The sequence below is a fragment of the Coccidioides immitis genome (assembly GCF_000149335.2).
Source record: "Coccidioides immitis RS genomic scaffold supercont3.3, whole genome shotgun sequence".
Lineage (NCBI taxonomy): Eukaryota > Fungi > Ascomycota > Eurotiomycetes > Onygenales > Onygenaceae > Coccidioides > Coccidioides immitis.
In genome coordinates, this window is record NW_004504308.1 from 1,405,202 (window position 1) to 1,422,507 (window position 17,306).

Genomic DNA, 17,306 nt, shown 5'->3' on the forward strand with positions numbered 1-17,306 from the left:
AAATAGTCTTTAGCTTTCTTGATTAGACCTTCTGTTAGATGAAGTTGTTTGAATTAACATCTCTCAGTTCTGATTTCTGTATCAAGCAGTTCCAGAGCTTGAGTACAGAATTCCAGATGTAGATTAATAAGATAAATGCATTTTATTTTGAACTGTTGTTATTAAGATACAGCTTTATATATGCTGCTAAATTTGCATACATCTTTATTGCCATAACTATCAGAGCAGAAATCATGGTAATTAAGATTTATTATTGACTTACATTCAAAATACCATTTTTCTTATAAAGCTGACTTCTCAAAATTAATATACAGCTTGACCCAGTAAAAGACTTTACAGAATTGGTCTCACTTGAATAATTGAGCAAAATAGCTGATCAGCTTTTGTTGATTAATTATTTTATGAAGTCTGAAATTAGAATTCTCAGTCAAGCTGAGTTCAATACATTTTCTGATATGATTCTGCAAATAAGATCAGTTTATATTATAACTAGAAGTTTAGGGATGTTGTTCCAATCTTCAAGCTACTCAAGATCTTACATTTTCAATCTTTATAAAGATCCAACATGCATCTGAAAAGTTCATAAAGATATAAGTTGTTTCTGGCTTTCCAGTTCTCAAGACTCAGCATCTTCTGGATAGTATTGGGAATCAGATCAGTATTTAATGTTAATATATAGGTTCATTGCACCTGATTTTATATCTTGTGCTTCATCACTCAAACCCACTTTTCAATCTCTGTATAATCAGAGAATGCTTCAGTTTGGGTACTTGTATTTGAACTGAATAATGCTTCTTGAGCCTTTAGCATGTTATGTAATTAAATTCATGAGAAGATGTAAGCTGTTTTTTTTGATGCTAGTGTGCTCTGTGTCTCTGACTTTTTGACTATTGGATTGCTGTTGAGAATGAATGAGAGTGAATGCTTGAATTTTAAAGAGATTTACTATCTATTATATAATTTACTTGAAGTGTATTCAACTGCTCAAGTTACTATTCAGATCTGTATTCATATTTCTCTACATTCTAAAATTCAATGCTGCTAAGTGATTGATTTCTTTGAAATAGGCTGATTATTCAGAAGAATGCAGATTATTACTGATCTTGCATCTCTTAGAGCTAATTACAGGTCTAGATAATCAGAATATTACAGTTGGTCTGTGGCACAGTTAGCATATTTTATGGCTGCTCTAACATTCAACTTTGCTATAATATGTCTGATTCTCTAATTGAACAGCAATTTTCTTTCTAATTTCTATATACTTTATCTTAAAGAAATTCTGCAGCAATCTTTACTGTTTCTGCAACTTGAAACTTAACTACTGTAGAAACTGGTGTATAAATCTCAAGCAAACATGTGAGATCTGAGATACTTAAGGCACATAAAGAACTATATATTTTGGAGAAGATGACTTTATTTGTCATTTCCAGTCTTGCAGTTTTGAAGATGCAGATAGTCTGCTTATTTGTTACAGAAATTGCAAGATTACAATTGTATTTTATCTTCAGTAAAATCTGACATTCAGCTGAACAATCAAACTAAGAAGTCAGAATTAAGTGTAAGATCTTAAATTCTCTGTCAGTCTGTATCATTCTAATTACTGTATACAGAATGCAGCAAGTCTTTCAGATATCTCTGATGCTCTATCTGATGCTCTATCTGACACTCATTCTGAATCAGAAGATATCAGAATACAGAAGATTATACAAGAAGTAGTAGCAGCTCTACCCATGAAATCAGTTGATAACAATGAATCACAATAGTATGAAGAGCCTGAATCTGAATTCTGATTACAGATTATATTATATTCAGTGCATCTGGTTAGTAATGGAGATTCTAATTTTTATTCATAACTAGAGAATTCATTGGGTGACCAGCCAGCTGAGACCTACATTCTAACTACAATGAATGACCTGTTGGAGATTCTAGTCCATACACATGTGAAGTCTGATGAAATGCTGGACCACTTCATACTTGCTTTAGAATTATGATGCAAAAAATCAGAAATATCTCACCAACACTATAAGATACTGTGGAAAGTCTTACAGATTTCTGAAGACATTGGTGCACTGAGATCTCTATCATTAAGGCTGAGCATGTTAAAGAAGAAATGCAGAGCTTAATTCTCTATACTTCCCATCTGATGGGTATCTATACCAGCTGTTCCATTGAAAATGCCAACTCTTTCACCTGCTGAGAAGTGACTAATACAGATATCTCTTACATCTAATTTATTCTTTCAGAATCCTGTGGCTCTTTTATTATTACTGGCAAGGTCTTCTGTATTTTGCAAGAAGATACATATTGGTATAGCTGATCTAGTTAATAATCTGACTGAATTGTGGCAATCATGGAGCTGGAGAAGCTCTATTAGATGTTTGTTGGGTGACTTTGCATGGTATTCTGATGAGACACCAGTCTTTTCTTCTGATTTTGTTTGTTTCAGGTGCAACAATACTGCATATAAGTGTACTTGAAATGAACAAGAAATCTATATTGGAAGAATTCAATTTATGAGTTGAGACTGGAGACTAGCCTGCACAAAACCTGGTGAAATTGTTCTTATTATCCAGTACACTATTACTGCCAGCAGCTTTGATAAAAGAATTCATTTGCTGAGATCTCTGCTTTGCCTGAACAAGCTGCTCTTACTGGAAGACCAGAAAACTCACATCATATATAAAGACAACATTCTAGCCTAACTGGATGTCAATCTTGACTACATCTTTAATAAATTAGGTAGCTACAAACCCTCAGAAACAAATGAGTTCTTTGTATAGTGAGTAATAAATACAATTTGCCACACATCATCTGTACAAGAGCTCTGACTTAGCACTCTGCTCCAGAGTGAACTGGAAATTGTGGCATATAAGAGAGATATGCTGATCAAGATGCTCTGCTTAGGTGATGCTATCAAGAGAACTATATCTATTTCCTTCCTGCTGTTCATTGATGAATTTAATCTATATTGGAACATGTACTGAAATATAACTAGCTTTTATATAATTTCTGTGGGACTTAATGATTCTGAAAGAAGATAATGAAATAATATATATACAATTACTCTTGGGCCTTATACTACAAATTTTTCCAATATTGTGGAGGTGTTGGCTCCTGGTTTACAAGCAGTTGAAAGAGAATTTGATATTGTGGTAACTGATGAAGAAACTGTCAGGATTATTGCTTCTTGTATTACTTATCTTGATAACATGCTACAGTAAAATGATAATGCTAGAATCAAATACTTTACTGTAACAGTCTTCTGTTGGAGCTGTACTGTCTCTGATGTGAAGAGATTCAATATGAATTTTGACTTGATGAAATACAGCCAATATTATTACCAGCTACTTAATTTGTGGGCTGAAATTGAGGTAAAGCAGACTGTTTGCAAGCAAGAAGTACTGTAGAAGACCTATAGATTAGTCAAGAAAAGTCTCCCAGTTTTGAAGATCTGTCTGGTACTGAATCTGATGACATTTTTCCTCTCTGATCTCTGTTATAATGAATTTTCATGCCTGTCTAAAATTACACATACATTATTGATATTACATATATTAATATCTGAGAAGCAGAACAAATACTGCCAAACTTTACAGAGATTTTTATTTTGAAGATGCTGGGCCTGACTGCAGTCTCTAATTACTCATCTGAAGTTCTATCAAATTCAGAAATACACTCAAGCTTTAATTATGATTTCAATTATACTCTGCTTTGCTCTAAAGTCTGACTGAATTCAGACTGTTATTCAGCAGGCTCTCTATAACTTCTTTAGTGAATAGTTAATTAATTCTGACATTCTGTATTTATTGCTTGCTAAAATCTTTGATGCTATTGCAAGAAGCAATTTACTATTAACTTCTCAGATATCTGTTAGGTACAATGAACTTAAAAGTATAGTTACTAATGTCTGAACTATACTTCAGAAAGTAATAGATGCTACTGTCATGACTGCTGAGACATTATAATTGGCTAGCTGGACAGTATAAATGCTGAGATCATAGCAGAATTCACCAGTATTTAATTAAATTATGACATTCCTGATGGAGAACATTTTGATCAACACTGTCAGTATTACTCTGAAAGCAGGTAAGATGTTACATGCTTTGAAATATTAATTAAATATGCATATTGAGATGCACTATACTGATTAGGCAAAGAAGTATACTGTATCAAATAACTACAATGTACTGATTAGAGAGAATAAATACTGTAAATATAAAGTATTTGTGCAGCAAACCAACAAGTATAATGTTGAAAAGATTTTACTGATTTATAAGAGCTTCAAATGTACTATATTCTTAGTTCTTGATGAAGCTCTTATGAAATTGAAACTTTATATCAGCAGCCAGATGAAGCAACTTCATTGTGAATATCTGATTCTCATGCAAGATCTCATGTGATTGGAACACAATAAGTAACAAGATAATAATAAGAATGCTGATGAAGCTGATAATTCATATGCTATTACTCTCTTTCATATCTTAATTAATGCCTACTGCTGACTACCAGCTAGCTGCAAAGTTATAAAATTACTTGATTTATAAAGCATGTGACTTTCTGAACTACTAATTATGCATTTCTTTTTGCAAAAGCTCTAACTTTTATACAGCAGTAATTAAGCATATTAACATATGCTTGATAAAGGTTTGACTCTAGTCTGATTATTTCAAAAGCTGATCTTTACATTCAATAAAGATGTGCATTGCACTACATTGAAACTTGATAACCTGGTTGAGTATACTTGTGTGTTGGACATCAAGATCAGGTAAATAAGATGTATATTCACCCACAACCAGAGCAGCTGCTGAAGGGTTTTTTTTGTCATGTTCTCTGCTCATGAAATTCAGCACAAGAGAATACTGGATTTGCTGATTTTGCAGATGAATTAGAATGAGATTTATATAATTAGCCTACCTGTAATCCACAAATCAAGCCTTTACATAATATCTGTCAGCAAAGATTCTGAAAAACTTGAACTGGATTCTGCTCTGCTAACTACCTTTCTCAACTACACTTGGAGTGTTTTCTTTTTATAGGTGGATTGGGCAGTTTGATGTATGTAGTATTGTGCATTAGTTGAAATCTCTCCAGTGTCTGCTGGGGTAACTATACTATAATGGTTTCTATACTATAATGGTTTCTATACTATAAACATTTATAAACCTGAAAAGGTATCCCAAATGTTCCTAGATATATTTGTTGATCAGGGGTTTGAACATTTCCTGATTTCTATGTTGAGAATTGGAAGCTACATTTCTGAATTCAGAATGTATATATTTTTAAACTTCCAAACAACCGTGGATTCAGATAAACGTATATTCCAACATAAATGTATCAGGACTAGTGGATCTACGGTTTACAAATCCTCCCCATTTCTGCTATGGGTACAACGGGGAGTCACATGACATTGCACTTGTCTCGGTTCCTCAGACTTCTGGCGCCAGGCTACATGCTTTCATGTTGTCACCTTCGAATCCGCGGGATGTTCGGGAGCCGCAGTCCGTCCCATTCCTATCCAAATCAGCAACAAAGGTCCTTAGTAGGCTGCTCATGAGTTCAGGAGATTACACTCATCCCACCAATGACTGTTCCTGTCAAGAACCAACACAGAGAAACCTCCCAAATGAGCTTTGATGATAGACTGTCTTTCTAAGCTATACTTGTGATTAATACACAGGATACAAGTACTCATTTTCCCCTCCACTGCGATCACTCTCTATGTCGTGTGTGCACCAGAGTTTGAGGGATTTTTCCCCGGGAACTTGTAGCCTTTCATCTATCATTCGGAAAGTCCAACCAAAATACATTTTTGCTAGCCACATGAGCTTTTCTTGCATTGATTCTTCCATTACCGGTTCGGAACAGAGATTTGTTATTTGGACCTTTGCCCCAGTTCTGTTTTCCGCGCAGAAGGTCCAGCCAGGATATAAATCCGATAGCCATTGGAGGCTTTCTCGAATCATCAATTCCTGTCGGCCCTTAGGTACAGTGATGTTCGAAATGAGCTTCGGCAAAACTTGAAGTAGCTCTTTGAGGCTCTGGGTTTCCATTATTGAAGTAGCTTCCGCTATGATGCGATCCAAGGGACGTAAAAGATCAATTGCCTCGTGTCCAGGAATAGTATCGGCTGTAATGCTTTGCTGAATAAATTGGAGTCCGATAGTTATCATCGCGTCTGTCATCTGTAGGATGATCAGCGATCTGGACCAAGGATACTCAACAAAAACTTACCTGCTGTTTCATCAATACACCAGTGACGGGTTCATAATGCTTATCATTGATATCTGCAACCTTGAATGCTTCAAATCTTTCTCTGACTTGGACGGATTCCATTAAGTGGTACATTTGATGGGAAGCCATCAAAGCGACCTCGAGGAAAACCATGATGGATGAGACTATTATGGCTCAAGGAGGACACTATTGCCTTCTTTATGGATCTGAGAATAGCAGCCGTTGTAGATGCATAGTGAACAAGGATGTGGTCATATTCAATCACAACTTAACAAAAGGCAGAACCCAGGTGACAGTGCCATCTCTGACAGGTGCAATGCTGGAGTCGAGAGCTGCAGCCTTGAGGCATCCGGTAAATAGGTCACTCATCTCGAAGTGGCGCCGGACCTCTCACCTCATAGTGGGGGCAAAAATGCGCTCGTCAATAGGAATTGGAGCAGAACATCCTCTCGGGGGAAGAGTCGGCTGCAAATGGTCATGGTTGGTCACCAATGGGCTGCAAGCAGCTTTAGGACAATCAAGCTGTCAAGATGACAATTGGACTAATGCTGCGCCGACGTAGCAGGTGAGCCAAGCGGCGGCCATGATGTTCGCGCAGAAGTGAATACACAATCAATGCCACCAGGCATGCATTGAGAAACCCTGAAAGGGGGAATTCCTGTGACTCAACAGCAATCATTCAAGAGTGTGCCCGGGCGAATCCGGCCGCAGCGTGGCCAGAAAGGCGATAACTCCTTTACCCGTCACGTTGAGATAAAAACACGCATGGATTTCTAGGGGTTGAAACAGACGGAAAGCATGTGGTTCAGATCAGAAATAAAACCGTCTTGAAATAGTTTATTTTGAAATAGACTAACAGGGCAGAGCTCCTCAGTGAGCCGGGAATTATCAATGTTCAGGATGTGCCTCCTGAACATTCGATAATTTCCCGGGTGAAGTGGGGTTGCCAAGAAAAAGAGGAAATCCAGCTTTGTAGGCAGCCAGCGCGAATTCGACTCCCTTTGTGATCTTGGTTCTGGGAACCAGCTTTAACCTCACCATGACAACATGGAAGGGGATCTTTGGGTGGGTACTTTCTCAGCATTTCTCCTGGTGGGCACGAAGCTTATGATTGTTAGCAGAAAAGCAATGTCAAACGACACTTGAACGGACTGGTTCAAGCTTTTGAGCAACAGAATGACTCGAAAGTTGTTATTATTTCCTTGTTGCTATTCAGGTTGATTGCTAATTCTCATCTAGGCGCTGGCGGATTACTTTAGAGGTGTGGGAAATGAGCTGGATCAAACGGGAGCCTTGGACTTCGAGCCATTTCAGCAATTCTGGTATCGTCACAAACGGGTCGTTGCTTTACAGAATGTTAAGAAACGATTATCAACGGGCACGGGAAATGCTCGGAGCGATGCATCGTATCTGTCAAGACAACGGGCTGAAACCGACTTTGAAAGTGACGACGTTCTTTCCATAACTGACAATTGGGATATGGAATCCAGCAGACTGCAAGAGTTCAAGGACAAAGTACAACGGAGTTTGAGGGACGACCGAGACTTTTTTGAACCTGATCAAGTCAACACTCCGTCGAATTCTGGCAATGAATTGATTGAGGCCGAAAAGGCCTTCACTGCAGCTGAGAAAGATGCAAATGGTGCTCATAGGGTATTCAGGTTGCAACTGCTGGCCTTGAGACTCCAATTGTTGCAGAGTGAGGCCGCCCAACATTGTGGGGGCAGCCGCATTCCCATGGACAAACACATAACAACATACTTTGCGGAAAAGTGCTGGGCGCACCTCGACACAAAGGTCCGGAAAGAGAAATGTGAAAAGCTCGCGCGATGGCGCGGCTATGGGGAGAAATGGCTTGCGTTAACAGAGCCCGCGATTGTCCTGGCTTTCGGCCATATACTGAGTGACAATCGGTGGTTTACAGAATTCGAACAACGGCGCTTCCCGATAGCAGCTTTCAATGCTGTTGTCGGGACGTTGCAGGCTGCGAGTATCATCCACGATTTGAGGAAGTTGTGGTGTCTGCAACTGTCTTGGAACCACCTTTCAATCCGGTTTCATCCAGAGCAATGTTTCTGCGAAGGCACCGATGCTGTTCTTAGTGATGGGGTGACTCTCTCGCCCGAGCCACTGGCAGAGAGGATGGGAAGGCATCAGCGGTACGGAGATTCAATAGACAACACAGAGCAGCTGCGCAATACTTCAAAAAGGCCGTCCGCGCTTGCGTTGGCCGCATCCAAACGGCCTCGCTTCCAATTCTGAGATGAGGATGTCGTGATGCAAGAGATAGGGCGGGATGGGCTACTTACTTCTGCAAGTCATGGGAGGGTATCCGACACGGATGATGTTGGGAATGAGCAGTCCTCCCATGAGTCCAGTCCCTCGAGTGCAGCGGAACATGCCCCAGCAGAAAACTCTGTTGAAGCTATCACCCCTGCAGAGGGAACAGTCATCCCACAACCTCTAACGCCATTAATTGAAATGTTGCATCAAGTCGTACCCCATGATAAGCGTTCAGAAAGCGGACAGGCAAGCGCTTCGAGAAGGGCAGAGTTTAGTCCAGAAAACAATACCTGGACTCCGGGGGAGACTGTAAGACATATGCGTACGGTCGATTCGTGCTGTAACTGACATTTTTCCTCAGGCGAGCCGGCCATCAGCCGACAGCAATGAACTACAAATACGCAACGAAACGGCATCAGTTCTGAATATTGAATCACCGGGGCGGAACACTGGCCTTTCACACGACCTCCATATGGGTTCCAGCTATAATGCAGGACTTCCCCAGTCAGAATCCGGCGGTTCAATAGATGCAAACACTAGTCTTCATCCGTCAAATCTCATTTATTCTGGAAACTGGGATTGGAATTTCAACCCGATGCTGGACAGTTGGGATCAGAATTACACCATTCGCCCGTCGTTAAGTGAGATAACGCAAGGTAACTTTTCGAGTTGGGATCAGAATTATACATTGTTTGAATAGCGACACGTTCCAATAACCCTAATCAATGATATGACTCCAATCATGCTATCCTCTCGGTTGTCAAGTAGCAGCACATTTATTATAAACTAGAGTCAGAAACATGCCACCTCCACCGGGAGTGTGGAAATAGACCAGATCGCCTCGCCAAATCACAGCATCACCCGCCTTGAGATCAAGAGCGACAGGTTCCATTGATGTCAGAGGCTGCGTTTTACGCGAGCCGGGGTAGAAAGTATACCAGCCGTTTTTGGGAGAAAGATCAGTCAGCGCGATAGTAATGTAGACTTCGCCTTCTTCGGCAGTCTTCAGTTTGTTCGGATCGGCGTTTGTTTCGCGGAACATGCCAGCAAAGACATTTGTTGGTCTCAATGGTAGAGCGGTCAGCTTCAAGAATTCAGCAAGGGCACTCGTGCCAGGGCTCTTTGAGACCTGTTAGCGCGAAACGACCTCCATAGTCAATACACCTAACCTCAAGAAATTTGTTCACTATTAAAAGACACTCATTAGGTACGTTGTAGGCATCATATTTCTCCCGGCGATGCTGAGTTTGTTTTAGTAGTGCATCCGCTGCCTCGTTCGCAAGCGCACTTGAGACCACAGCCTCAACAATCTCGAATCCAAGAGCATTTGCCATAATTTGCAATAGAAGTGAAGACAGAAGAGCATGGAATATATCAAAGTACTGAAGGGAATGGTTCGTATCATGAGGAAGAACATGACAGCCAGGAGGGGTAAACCGTGATTACCCCGCCTCTGCCCGGTACCCTTCACGTGAAACTAATGTGGGTAAAACTAGCTTGCCTTGATCACCCTGTCGAGTTGATTAATTTCGGGTTGCGTAATCTTGCGTACTGATCGAGGCATCGCAGCGAGGAAAGGTGAAGTCCAATCGCGATATAAGGTACTCCGCCGTGCCATTTGAATAATCTCTTTCATCTTTCCATAGAGTCTAGGTTGATCAACGATGTTGCGTACCGCTCCGCCGCATATGCAGCTAATAGTTGCACATCTGAGTCCTGAAAATTAGCTGATGGGCCTCTGCGCACCTGTTCGGCCCACAACCTGGATGCCCAGTCTAGTGGGATGTGCCAGACTGAATCACAGTTGCAGGCTATGATTGATCACCTGTGGCTGGAACTGCCAAAACATACATAAGTTACGCTCCATTAAGGTTTGGGCCTCATACATGAGTCATGCCCCGCATAATTATGCTTGCTTAGCTGTGTAGTTTTCTAACAGCTTTGTTGAAACGGCTTCGAAGATGTGAGTATCTCGCAAGGAACCACACGAAGTATTAGCAATGACATCAGCTGCAATTTTAAAGAGGTCAACCAAAGTCTTCTGCCAATATTCAAACCCGAAGACTGAAAAAAAGTTGTACACAACAGATTATTTCTACGGAAGTTTTGTCCCTTCATCAGTTAAACAAGCGAGCGATCAAACTCGTTCCTTTCAGGGTTTTTCGAACCTTTACAATATTTTCCGTGAATCAGATCTCGTTGTGAGAATTGCATCAAAAATTCTAGTACAACTCTCAAGTTTTAATTCTGCATGAGTCGCTTGGGCTTGGTCCTTGAGAACCCTGCAATTGATTTTCTCTTGCGTGCCCGTGCATTGAGACGCGCCTGATCAAAGTCAATCAGCATTGGTTTGCCCAGCTCTGCATTGTAGACAACATTGGCTAGATGAATGTCTCCATGGATCACTCCATATTGGCCCAACTCCTTCTGTAATCGCTTTCCATCCCGGTAGATGTCGAAATGCTCTGGGTCTATGCCATCTCCCGCCCAGGAGAGAAGTAGGTAGTGGACGACCCGACCGTGATGAACGGCTCCCTGAGGTTTACACTCCCAAGGCAGACCGGGATCAAATTTCCCTGGAGCTTCCTGAGATACTCGTACACTTGAGCCCCATGCTGGAGATCGGGGATGAAACCTTTGTTCGTTCCTTTTCCAACAAAGGTGTAGCCGTATCGAGCTAGTGTCATCTTGAACATGATGCCGCGGGCCCCGTGGAGGCGGAGGGGCCTACACCCGTTGTCCCGATCATCGTTCAGTTGAGCTTCAAGGAGCTGGGCAACCTCTCCCTTGGACAACAGATGGTTTCCATCCGCGCTGTGTGGTTACGGCGGCGCTCCTCATGTGACTGGTACGCCGGCTGTTGCCGTTTGGCTGGAGGCGGTTGCGGCGGAGACATGACCACCGCAAGTCACTTGTCTCCCCATTTCCAACCTTTGTTCCCTCCATCAGAGCTGTCTGACGCTGGGTCGTGGGGAAGGTCATCAGGGCTCGCGCAGCGATTCCGCAACCGGCGGGGTTGTCGTGGTTGGTCTTTGCCGGCGCTAGAAAGCGGACTGGAAGGGATGTAGGTCGATCCCGGTGGCGTGTGAGGCATTTCATCTTCCAGTATTTGTGCAGGACGTACTCGACGTCAACAACCCAGGTGTGGAGCGTGGAAAACGCGCAATCTCGCCAAGCTTGATCCCTTGTGGAGGAGCCCGATGATATTGCAGTGCGTGAGAGATGAAATTCGCCATCCTCAGTGACATCACTGACCGGATAGGACTGGTAGTAGAAGAAAGACGAAACACTCACCCATGGTCAGATACCCGTACTCGACACCTTCCCGGATCATGTAGTCAAATGTTTGGGTGATGGCCGCACCGGAGAGCTGCCGCGCGTTGTAGATGGCCCTCTCCTTTTTCATTATCCCTTTTGGGAATGACATGAGCCTGTATGATGTCTTCCCAGAAGTTGCATGGCTGCAATCCATCCTTCAGGGTGGCAGGCTGAAGCTTATGGCCTGCTTTATACTCAATGATGAACAGCAGCAATTCTGACTCGCCATCTCGTTGAAAGACGCAGAGTTGGTCAGAATGAGGCCTCCAACCGTGACGCGCTTGTTCCGCGGGTTCCAAGTTTTCATCTAGAGTGTTGGCGTGATTCTCAAAAAGAGACCCCCAAACCAAGAATTGGAAGGAAATCAGTATTGAGTTTTACCAGCTCTTGAACTATGGAAATCACTTGCTCCTCGACGGCAAACCTCTCGTAGCTCATCAGATCAAGTTCGCTCCCCATCTGTCGACGACAGGCTAGATTTCCGATGGTCTTCAGACCTTCGAGAGACGTGAACACAGTCAGTGGGCACGATTCAGGCTTGACGTTTCAGATCACGTGACTACATCGATTAACCGGCATCCTGAGAAATTGACCTGGCATAATTTCCTTTGGGGCAGACATGGAGCAAAATTAACTTTACCCTATCTCCAAACCTGCCAAATGGGACAGCAAGAAGCGTCTCTCCTAGAGCTGAACATGACGGTAAGCTTTGGCAGAAATAGAGTGCCAGTCATTGATGGGGTAACTGCGCCATGTGGGAAAGAATTGGTGTGATAAGAAGCCCTAGCTTGAAAGTACAGAATTCACCAGTCAAGCTATGATTACAATTATCCCACATGGAAACCTGCTCAAGCACTGCTCCAGGAAAAAGAAATTAAAAATGGCCTTCCCCAATTTTTCATCAAGATTCAGAAAAAAGCAGCTCACTTTGCTGCTTCCACATCATTTTGACTGAGTATCAACAGCCTGTACAGGTTGAGTGTCTGCCATCTGTAAATCATGCTCATCTTCTGATGATGTCTTGACATAGTCTCTTTCCTCAAAGAAGCATGCTGCATCATTAAAGAGGGTTACCCTTCTAGCCTTGCCCTCAATTTGCTTGCCATAGTCTGTGACGACAAATTTCTTCGGCTTCTCATTAAATGAAATCCAGAGGTCCAGCTAAAACCATAAGGTTAGCACCATGCACTTCTAGGTTGTTTATGCCTCTTCCTCACTTACAGATGCAAGGCGGTGTCCCAGCCAAAGACATCATTCCAACCAAGACACTGTGACACTAGGGAGTTCCAAAGACCTTCCCTTCTCATCTTCAAGAAAGGGGTAGTTAAAGAAATCAGCAGGGTAGTACAATTGACTCCACACCAATCCATGCATTGAAAAATCTTCAGGCAAATGGTGCTTTGTGCCACTTTCTGGCATAGGAAAATGTTCATTTTTCAGCTGAGATTCATTCAGGACCTGTCTGTTTAGTGTGTTTAGGAAAGTGACCAAACTCTCCCATGGCACTTCAGACTGGATGTAGGACATGGCTTCTGGAACCAATGAGACAGATCAAAGAAAGGCCAAAGACACATGTACATGAGGTAAAACATTTTTATCACCAATATGTTTCAGAACGCGAGAGAGAATATGGAAGGTAAAACAGGAGGTATAGGAAATAATTTCAGCAGAGGTTTGAAAGGAAACATCAGAAACAGGGCGCAAATACAGCTGGCAAGGGGCAAGAGACTGATAGGAAGCTTTGACATGAGAGATACTGACAGGGGACTCAATGGCCTTCTGGAACAGTTTGCTGAGATGTGAGCTAGCATCATACTCAAGAAGACAGGCAAAATTTGCAGAGGCAATGTAGACTTCCTGTTCTCTCCATTTGGATCTGATGTGATCAACTTGGGTCTTCAGGTATGACATGTACTCAAGTCCATACTCAAGGAAGGCGAGTATTGACTGTTTGGTGAAAAGAGTTCCATGAGCTTTCACAAAAGGTAACATTGTAGGGGAACAGTGAGCTAGGGCTAACTCCTTCTGGTCCAAGAGGGAGTTGAAAAGCAGCATAATGGATTCTTTAGTATTAGGGAATGGCTGAACACAAACCAGGGATTTGGAGTAGAAGAACAGCTGCTGAAGAATATTGGGCCTGGCAAGGACAGCAAGATGATGCTGAATTCTCCCAGCCTGGGGAGACTTGTCTGCAGCTTTGTTGTACCAGTATCTTGCCACATCAGTCCACATCTCCCTGTCACAAAAGTCAGACTCTTCCACAGCCATCCTGTACTGGGCCAAATCCCCCAAGCATTCAATCCAGGTGTTTTCAAAGCTGGGTACACTCTCAAGCAACAGGGTCATCATGGAATATGCAGTCAATACAAAGGTCAGCATATGATCTAATGCCTCAGGGAGTGTATGGCGCAAAAGTTCCAGGAACAAGTGGATTCCATGCTGCCACATCCGGGCAGGCATTGAATAATGACTGGCCAATTTCTGAAGGCCAGGGCTTGCAGAGGGGTGCTGTGATGCAAGGAAGAAATCATGATGTTCATGGAGGAGGGTCATATGCAAGGCTATGAGTGCTTGCCATTGTCCATGATTCAAGTGAGTAGGGTTATTGGCTTTTGGCGGTCAATCTCCATGCATTTTTTCTCCACTAAAACTAGGCCAGCATAGATAGTGCGGACTTCATTGCTCAGCTGTTCTTCTGAGATTTGATGTATTTTGGGTTCCAGGGTCAGGGTATTGACGGGCATCTCCTCACTGTTTAGCACTGACATTGAGGCCACGGGCGAGTCAAAGTCATAGGCGGTATGTTTTTTGGCACCGGCCCAGATGTGGTGAGTTCCATCATCATAGTTGGGGGTGAAGACATTTGGCTGTGGCTGCTGGCGGAAAGGGATTTCAGGCTGTTGCTTGGACTGTAGGAGAGGGTGTTTGTGTGACTTATTGGGAATGATGGGACTTTCACAAGATTGAAGTTGTTTTGCGGGCAGGGATTTCACTGGAGAAGCCTTTTCCCTAGAGGAAGGCCTCTCCATTTTCTCTTGAGCCTCAGATAGTGGTTCTGAGCCGGATTGGTTGTTTGGGATAGCTTCTCGCTGCGACAATGATTGGAGAACGGCCGCTGCTTGCCATTTGGTCAGGGTAGACTGGTTCAAGGATGAGGATAATTGCTTCCTGCTTGACAGATATGTGAGCTTAGCATCTCTATGAATTGAAAATGAGTGCTCACACTGTCAATCCTCCATCACCTGGCAGGCTACCATCCTTATCATCACAATTGCTAACTTCTTTGGTTGCCATCCTTGAGGGAGGCATTGCCTTCTTTGCAGTGGAGGAATTTCAAGGACAGAGCAGAACTGGTAGGTATGTTTGTCAAGTACTCCATAAACAGAGCTGTCATGATTCTGAGAGAGTATTTATTGCCTTCAGATTCAAAGGACCCAAGAATGAGGGGTAGCATTTGGTTGCCTTGTCAAACCCAGGAATAAGGCAAATCAGCTTGTTGTAAGCTAGGCTATTCCTTGTGGACAGTTTGAAGCCTGGGCATGTGCATATGGCTTTCCTGCAGTCGACGCCTTACAAAAAAGAAAAAAAAGGAGGATTCAGCATTGGACCTGTCATTCTTGATCAACAAGTATGCAAGTTAAAGATTTGAATGTGTTACCAGATTCATGCAGGCCAGCTCCTCACATATGATAGAGACTGTTGACAGGCTCTAATCTTAAAATGGAAAAACATCACAATTCTGATGACATCAAACTCATTCTAGCAGCTTCAGCGCAATCATTATCTGTCATTTGTCAGTGTTTGTGTGCTTTATTGGCTGCAATGCACATACCAGCCTCCAATAGCTCTTGTGGTGAGGTGTAGTCAGACTGGTGGCCAAGTGCAGTAGATATTTTGCCAAATGAATTTGCTTCTGAAGATCAAGGACAGAGACTGAAATTTGTAAGGCTTTAGTGGCTGTTTGCTTGGTTCAAAACTCAGTTCCTTTCTCACTTTTCCTGGTCAGCAAGCTTGGTTAGGATACAAAATGCTAGTTTTCAGCTGCTGAGTAATATTTGACTTGAAATTCCCTTAATGTCCTCCATAGTTAAAGTTAAAACAATTTAAACTCAAACTTTGAACTTTCTGTTCTCAAAATGAATGTCCTCGCAAGCTCTAACTCATCATTCACATCATTTGCATAGTGTTTCTTGAAGAAATCATCCGGTACCAATGACAAAAGATTCTTATAATCCAGCTCCTCAACTGATCTGCCTAAATCCTTTGTTGCGCCCGCAAAAACAATTGATGCAAATTTGAGGTTGAACTCAGTGTGTAAATGCACACTCGGAGGCACGTTCCATGTACTAGATGTTGAGCCTCTTGTTTCTGAGACAGATGAAATTAACACTGAACTATGTTTATTGGTTAGACCTTTGAGAGATGTTGTTATCTTCATTTGAATCATACAGTAAGTGCTGGCTCCCAATGAGCTCCCCTTTCAATGAAATGACTGAACCATGGTAGACTGGACTTCCATCAACATCTGCCAGAGCAACTCCGAGATTTTGAAGAGCATTCACAGCAGCTTTGGTGGTGATTATATCTATCCTTGATAGAGTGTGACTGACCGGATCTCTGTTCTTGTACTTGAACTTGATGGAGCGCAAGCTCCCCCTTAGAGGTCTCTCCTCCCCATCAAACAGCTTCCATTCACACACAACCTTTTGCACGGTGGAGAGTTTATGCTGCCGCGTTGATTCTGGGGCAGAGAATTGAGAATAGCAATGTATTTGACTGTCCGGGAGGGAATGGACATAGCAATAGGTACTCCCATCTATGTGGCTTCAGCAGGTGGAGGAATTCAAAGGACACAAATATCCTATCAATCTTGTCTTGAACAAAACACTCTCTCTGCTTTTGGAGATTATCAATGTTGGAATTAATTGCTTGTTGCCATTCCTCATCCAATATGTGCAAGGCAATGCCAGCTTGCTGTTGGTAATCTGCTATCGCATCCTCATCTGCAATTGACATACAGTGAAAGCAGTTGATGGGATCAGTGAGATTGGGGTCATATGTAATGAATGTTGTATCACACCAAGCTTCCTGCTGGGTGTGAGATGCCATAGTGAAAAGTGTTTGGGTTAAGTCAAGTAAGCTTGGAGGTGGCCCTTCTAGCAATGGGCTTACCTGACTGTTATATAATGCTCTGGATTTCAACCAGCCTGAATTCTGAAACCCTTGATTACAATCTGCACTGAAGAGAAAAAACAATGATCCACTGCATTATGCTACTAATGGATCTGAATTTTACGCACTAGGGTTATGTATACATTGCATGATCAATGCCAGCCACTGCCCTGCTGCAAAATGTTATCCAACTTTATTTGATGGCTGTGGACCTGGAGATCCCTTTTGTTACATGATTCCTATCATGCCCCTAGCGAGTATGTGGTATATAGTTCATGAGATTCCAGGCCAAAACCACACCC

The 17,306-nt window shown here is 42.4% G+C and overlaps 6 protein-coding genes across 6 annotated transcripts; 1 reads left to right on the plus strand and 5 right to left on the minus strand.

The window, feature by feature from the left end:
* Nucleotides 1–5,615: 5,615 nt before the first annotated feature.
* CIMG_08402 (uncharacterized protein) lies at nucleotides 5,616–6,988 on the minus strand. The gene is made up of 3 exons (XM_001241238.2): nucleotides 6,626–6,988; nucleotides 6,232–6,563; nucleotides 5,616–6,182 (listed from the first exon to the last, which is right to left on the minus strand). Exons 2-3 carry the CDS (start codon nucleotides 6,382–6,384, stop codon nucleotides 5,667–5,669), a joined length of 669 nt encoding a protein of 222 aa, XP_001241239.2. The 5' UTR covers nucleotides 6,385–6,563; nucleotides 6,626–6,988; the 3' UTR covers nucleotides 5,616–5,666.
* Nucleotides 6,989–7,256: 268 nt separating this feature from the next.
* Nucleotides 7,257–9,260, plus strand: CIMG_08401 (uncharacterized protein). Its single transcript, XM_001241237.2, has 5 exons — nucleotides 7,257–7,296; nucleotides 7,353–7,418; nucleotides 7,471–8,390; nucleotides 8,550–8,823; nucleotides 8,876–9,260. Exons 1-5 carry the CDS (start codon nucleotides 7,279–7,281, stop codon nucleotides 9,212–9,214), a joined length of 1,617 nt encoding a protein of 538 aa, XP_001241238.2. The 5' UTR covers nucleotides 7,257–7,278; the 3' UTR covers nucleotides 9,215–9,260.
* Nucleotides 9,180–10,268, minus strand: CIMG_08400 (uncharacterized protein). The gene is made up of 2 exons (XM_001241236.2): nucleotides 9,684–10,268; nucleotides 9,180–9,634 (listed from the first exon to the last, which is right to left on the minus strand). The coding sequence occupies exons 1-2, from the start codon at nucleotides 9,846–9,848 to the stop codon at nucleotides 9,275–9,277; spliced, it is 525 nt and encodes a 174-aa protein (XP_001241237.2). The 5' UTR covers nucleotides 9,849–10,268; the 3' UTR covers nucleotides 9,180–9,274.
* Nucleotides 10,269–10,755: 487 nt separating this feature from the next.
* On the minus strand, nucleotides 10,756–11,941 carry CIMG_08399 (uncharacterized protein; the record flags this gene model as incomplete). Its single annotated transcript, XM_001241235.2, has 3 exons — nucleotides 10,756–11,241; nucleotides 11,341–11,764; nucleotides 11,829–11,941. 3 exons carry the CDS (start codon nucleotides 11,939–11,941, stop codon nucleotides 10,756–10,758), a joined length of 1,023 nt encoding a protein of 340 aa, XP_001241236.2.
* A 763-nt stretch (nucleotides 11,942–12,704) lies between these two features.
* On the minus strand, nucleotides 12,705–15,126 carry CIMG_08398 (uncharacterized protein; the record flags this gene model as incomplete). The annotated part of the gene is made up of 4 exons (XM_012358519.1): nucleotides 12,705–12,993; nucleotides 13,054–14,441; nucleotides 14,585–15,000; nucleotides 15,056–15,126. 3 exons carry the CDS (start codon nucleotides 15,124–15,126, stop codon nucleotides 13,384–13,386), a joined length of 1,545 nt encoding a protein of 514 aa, XP_012213942.1. The 3' UTR covers nucleotides 12,705–12,993; nucleotides 13,054–13,383.
* A 676-nt stretch (nucleotides 15,127–15,802) lies between these two features.
* Nucleotides 15,803–16,941, minus strand: CIMG_08396 (uncharacterized protein; the record flags this gene model as incomplete). The annotated part of the gene is made up of 4 exons (XM_001241232.2): nucleotides 15,803–15,830; nucleotides 15,993–16,226; nucleotides 16,282–16,648; nucleotides 16,851–16,941. The coding sequence occupies 4 exons, from the start codon at nucleotides 16,939–16,941 to the stop codon at nucleotides 15,803–15,805; spliced, it is 720 nt and encodes a 239-aa protein (XP_001241233.2).
* Between the last annotated feature and the right edge of the window lie 365 nt (nucleotides 16,942–17,306).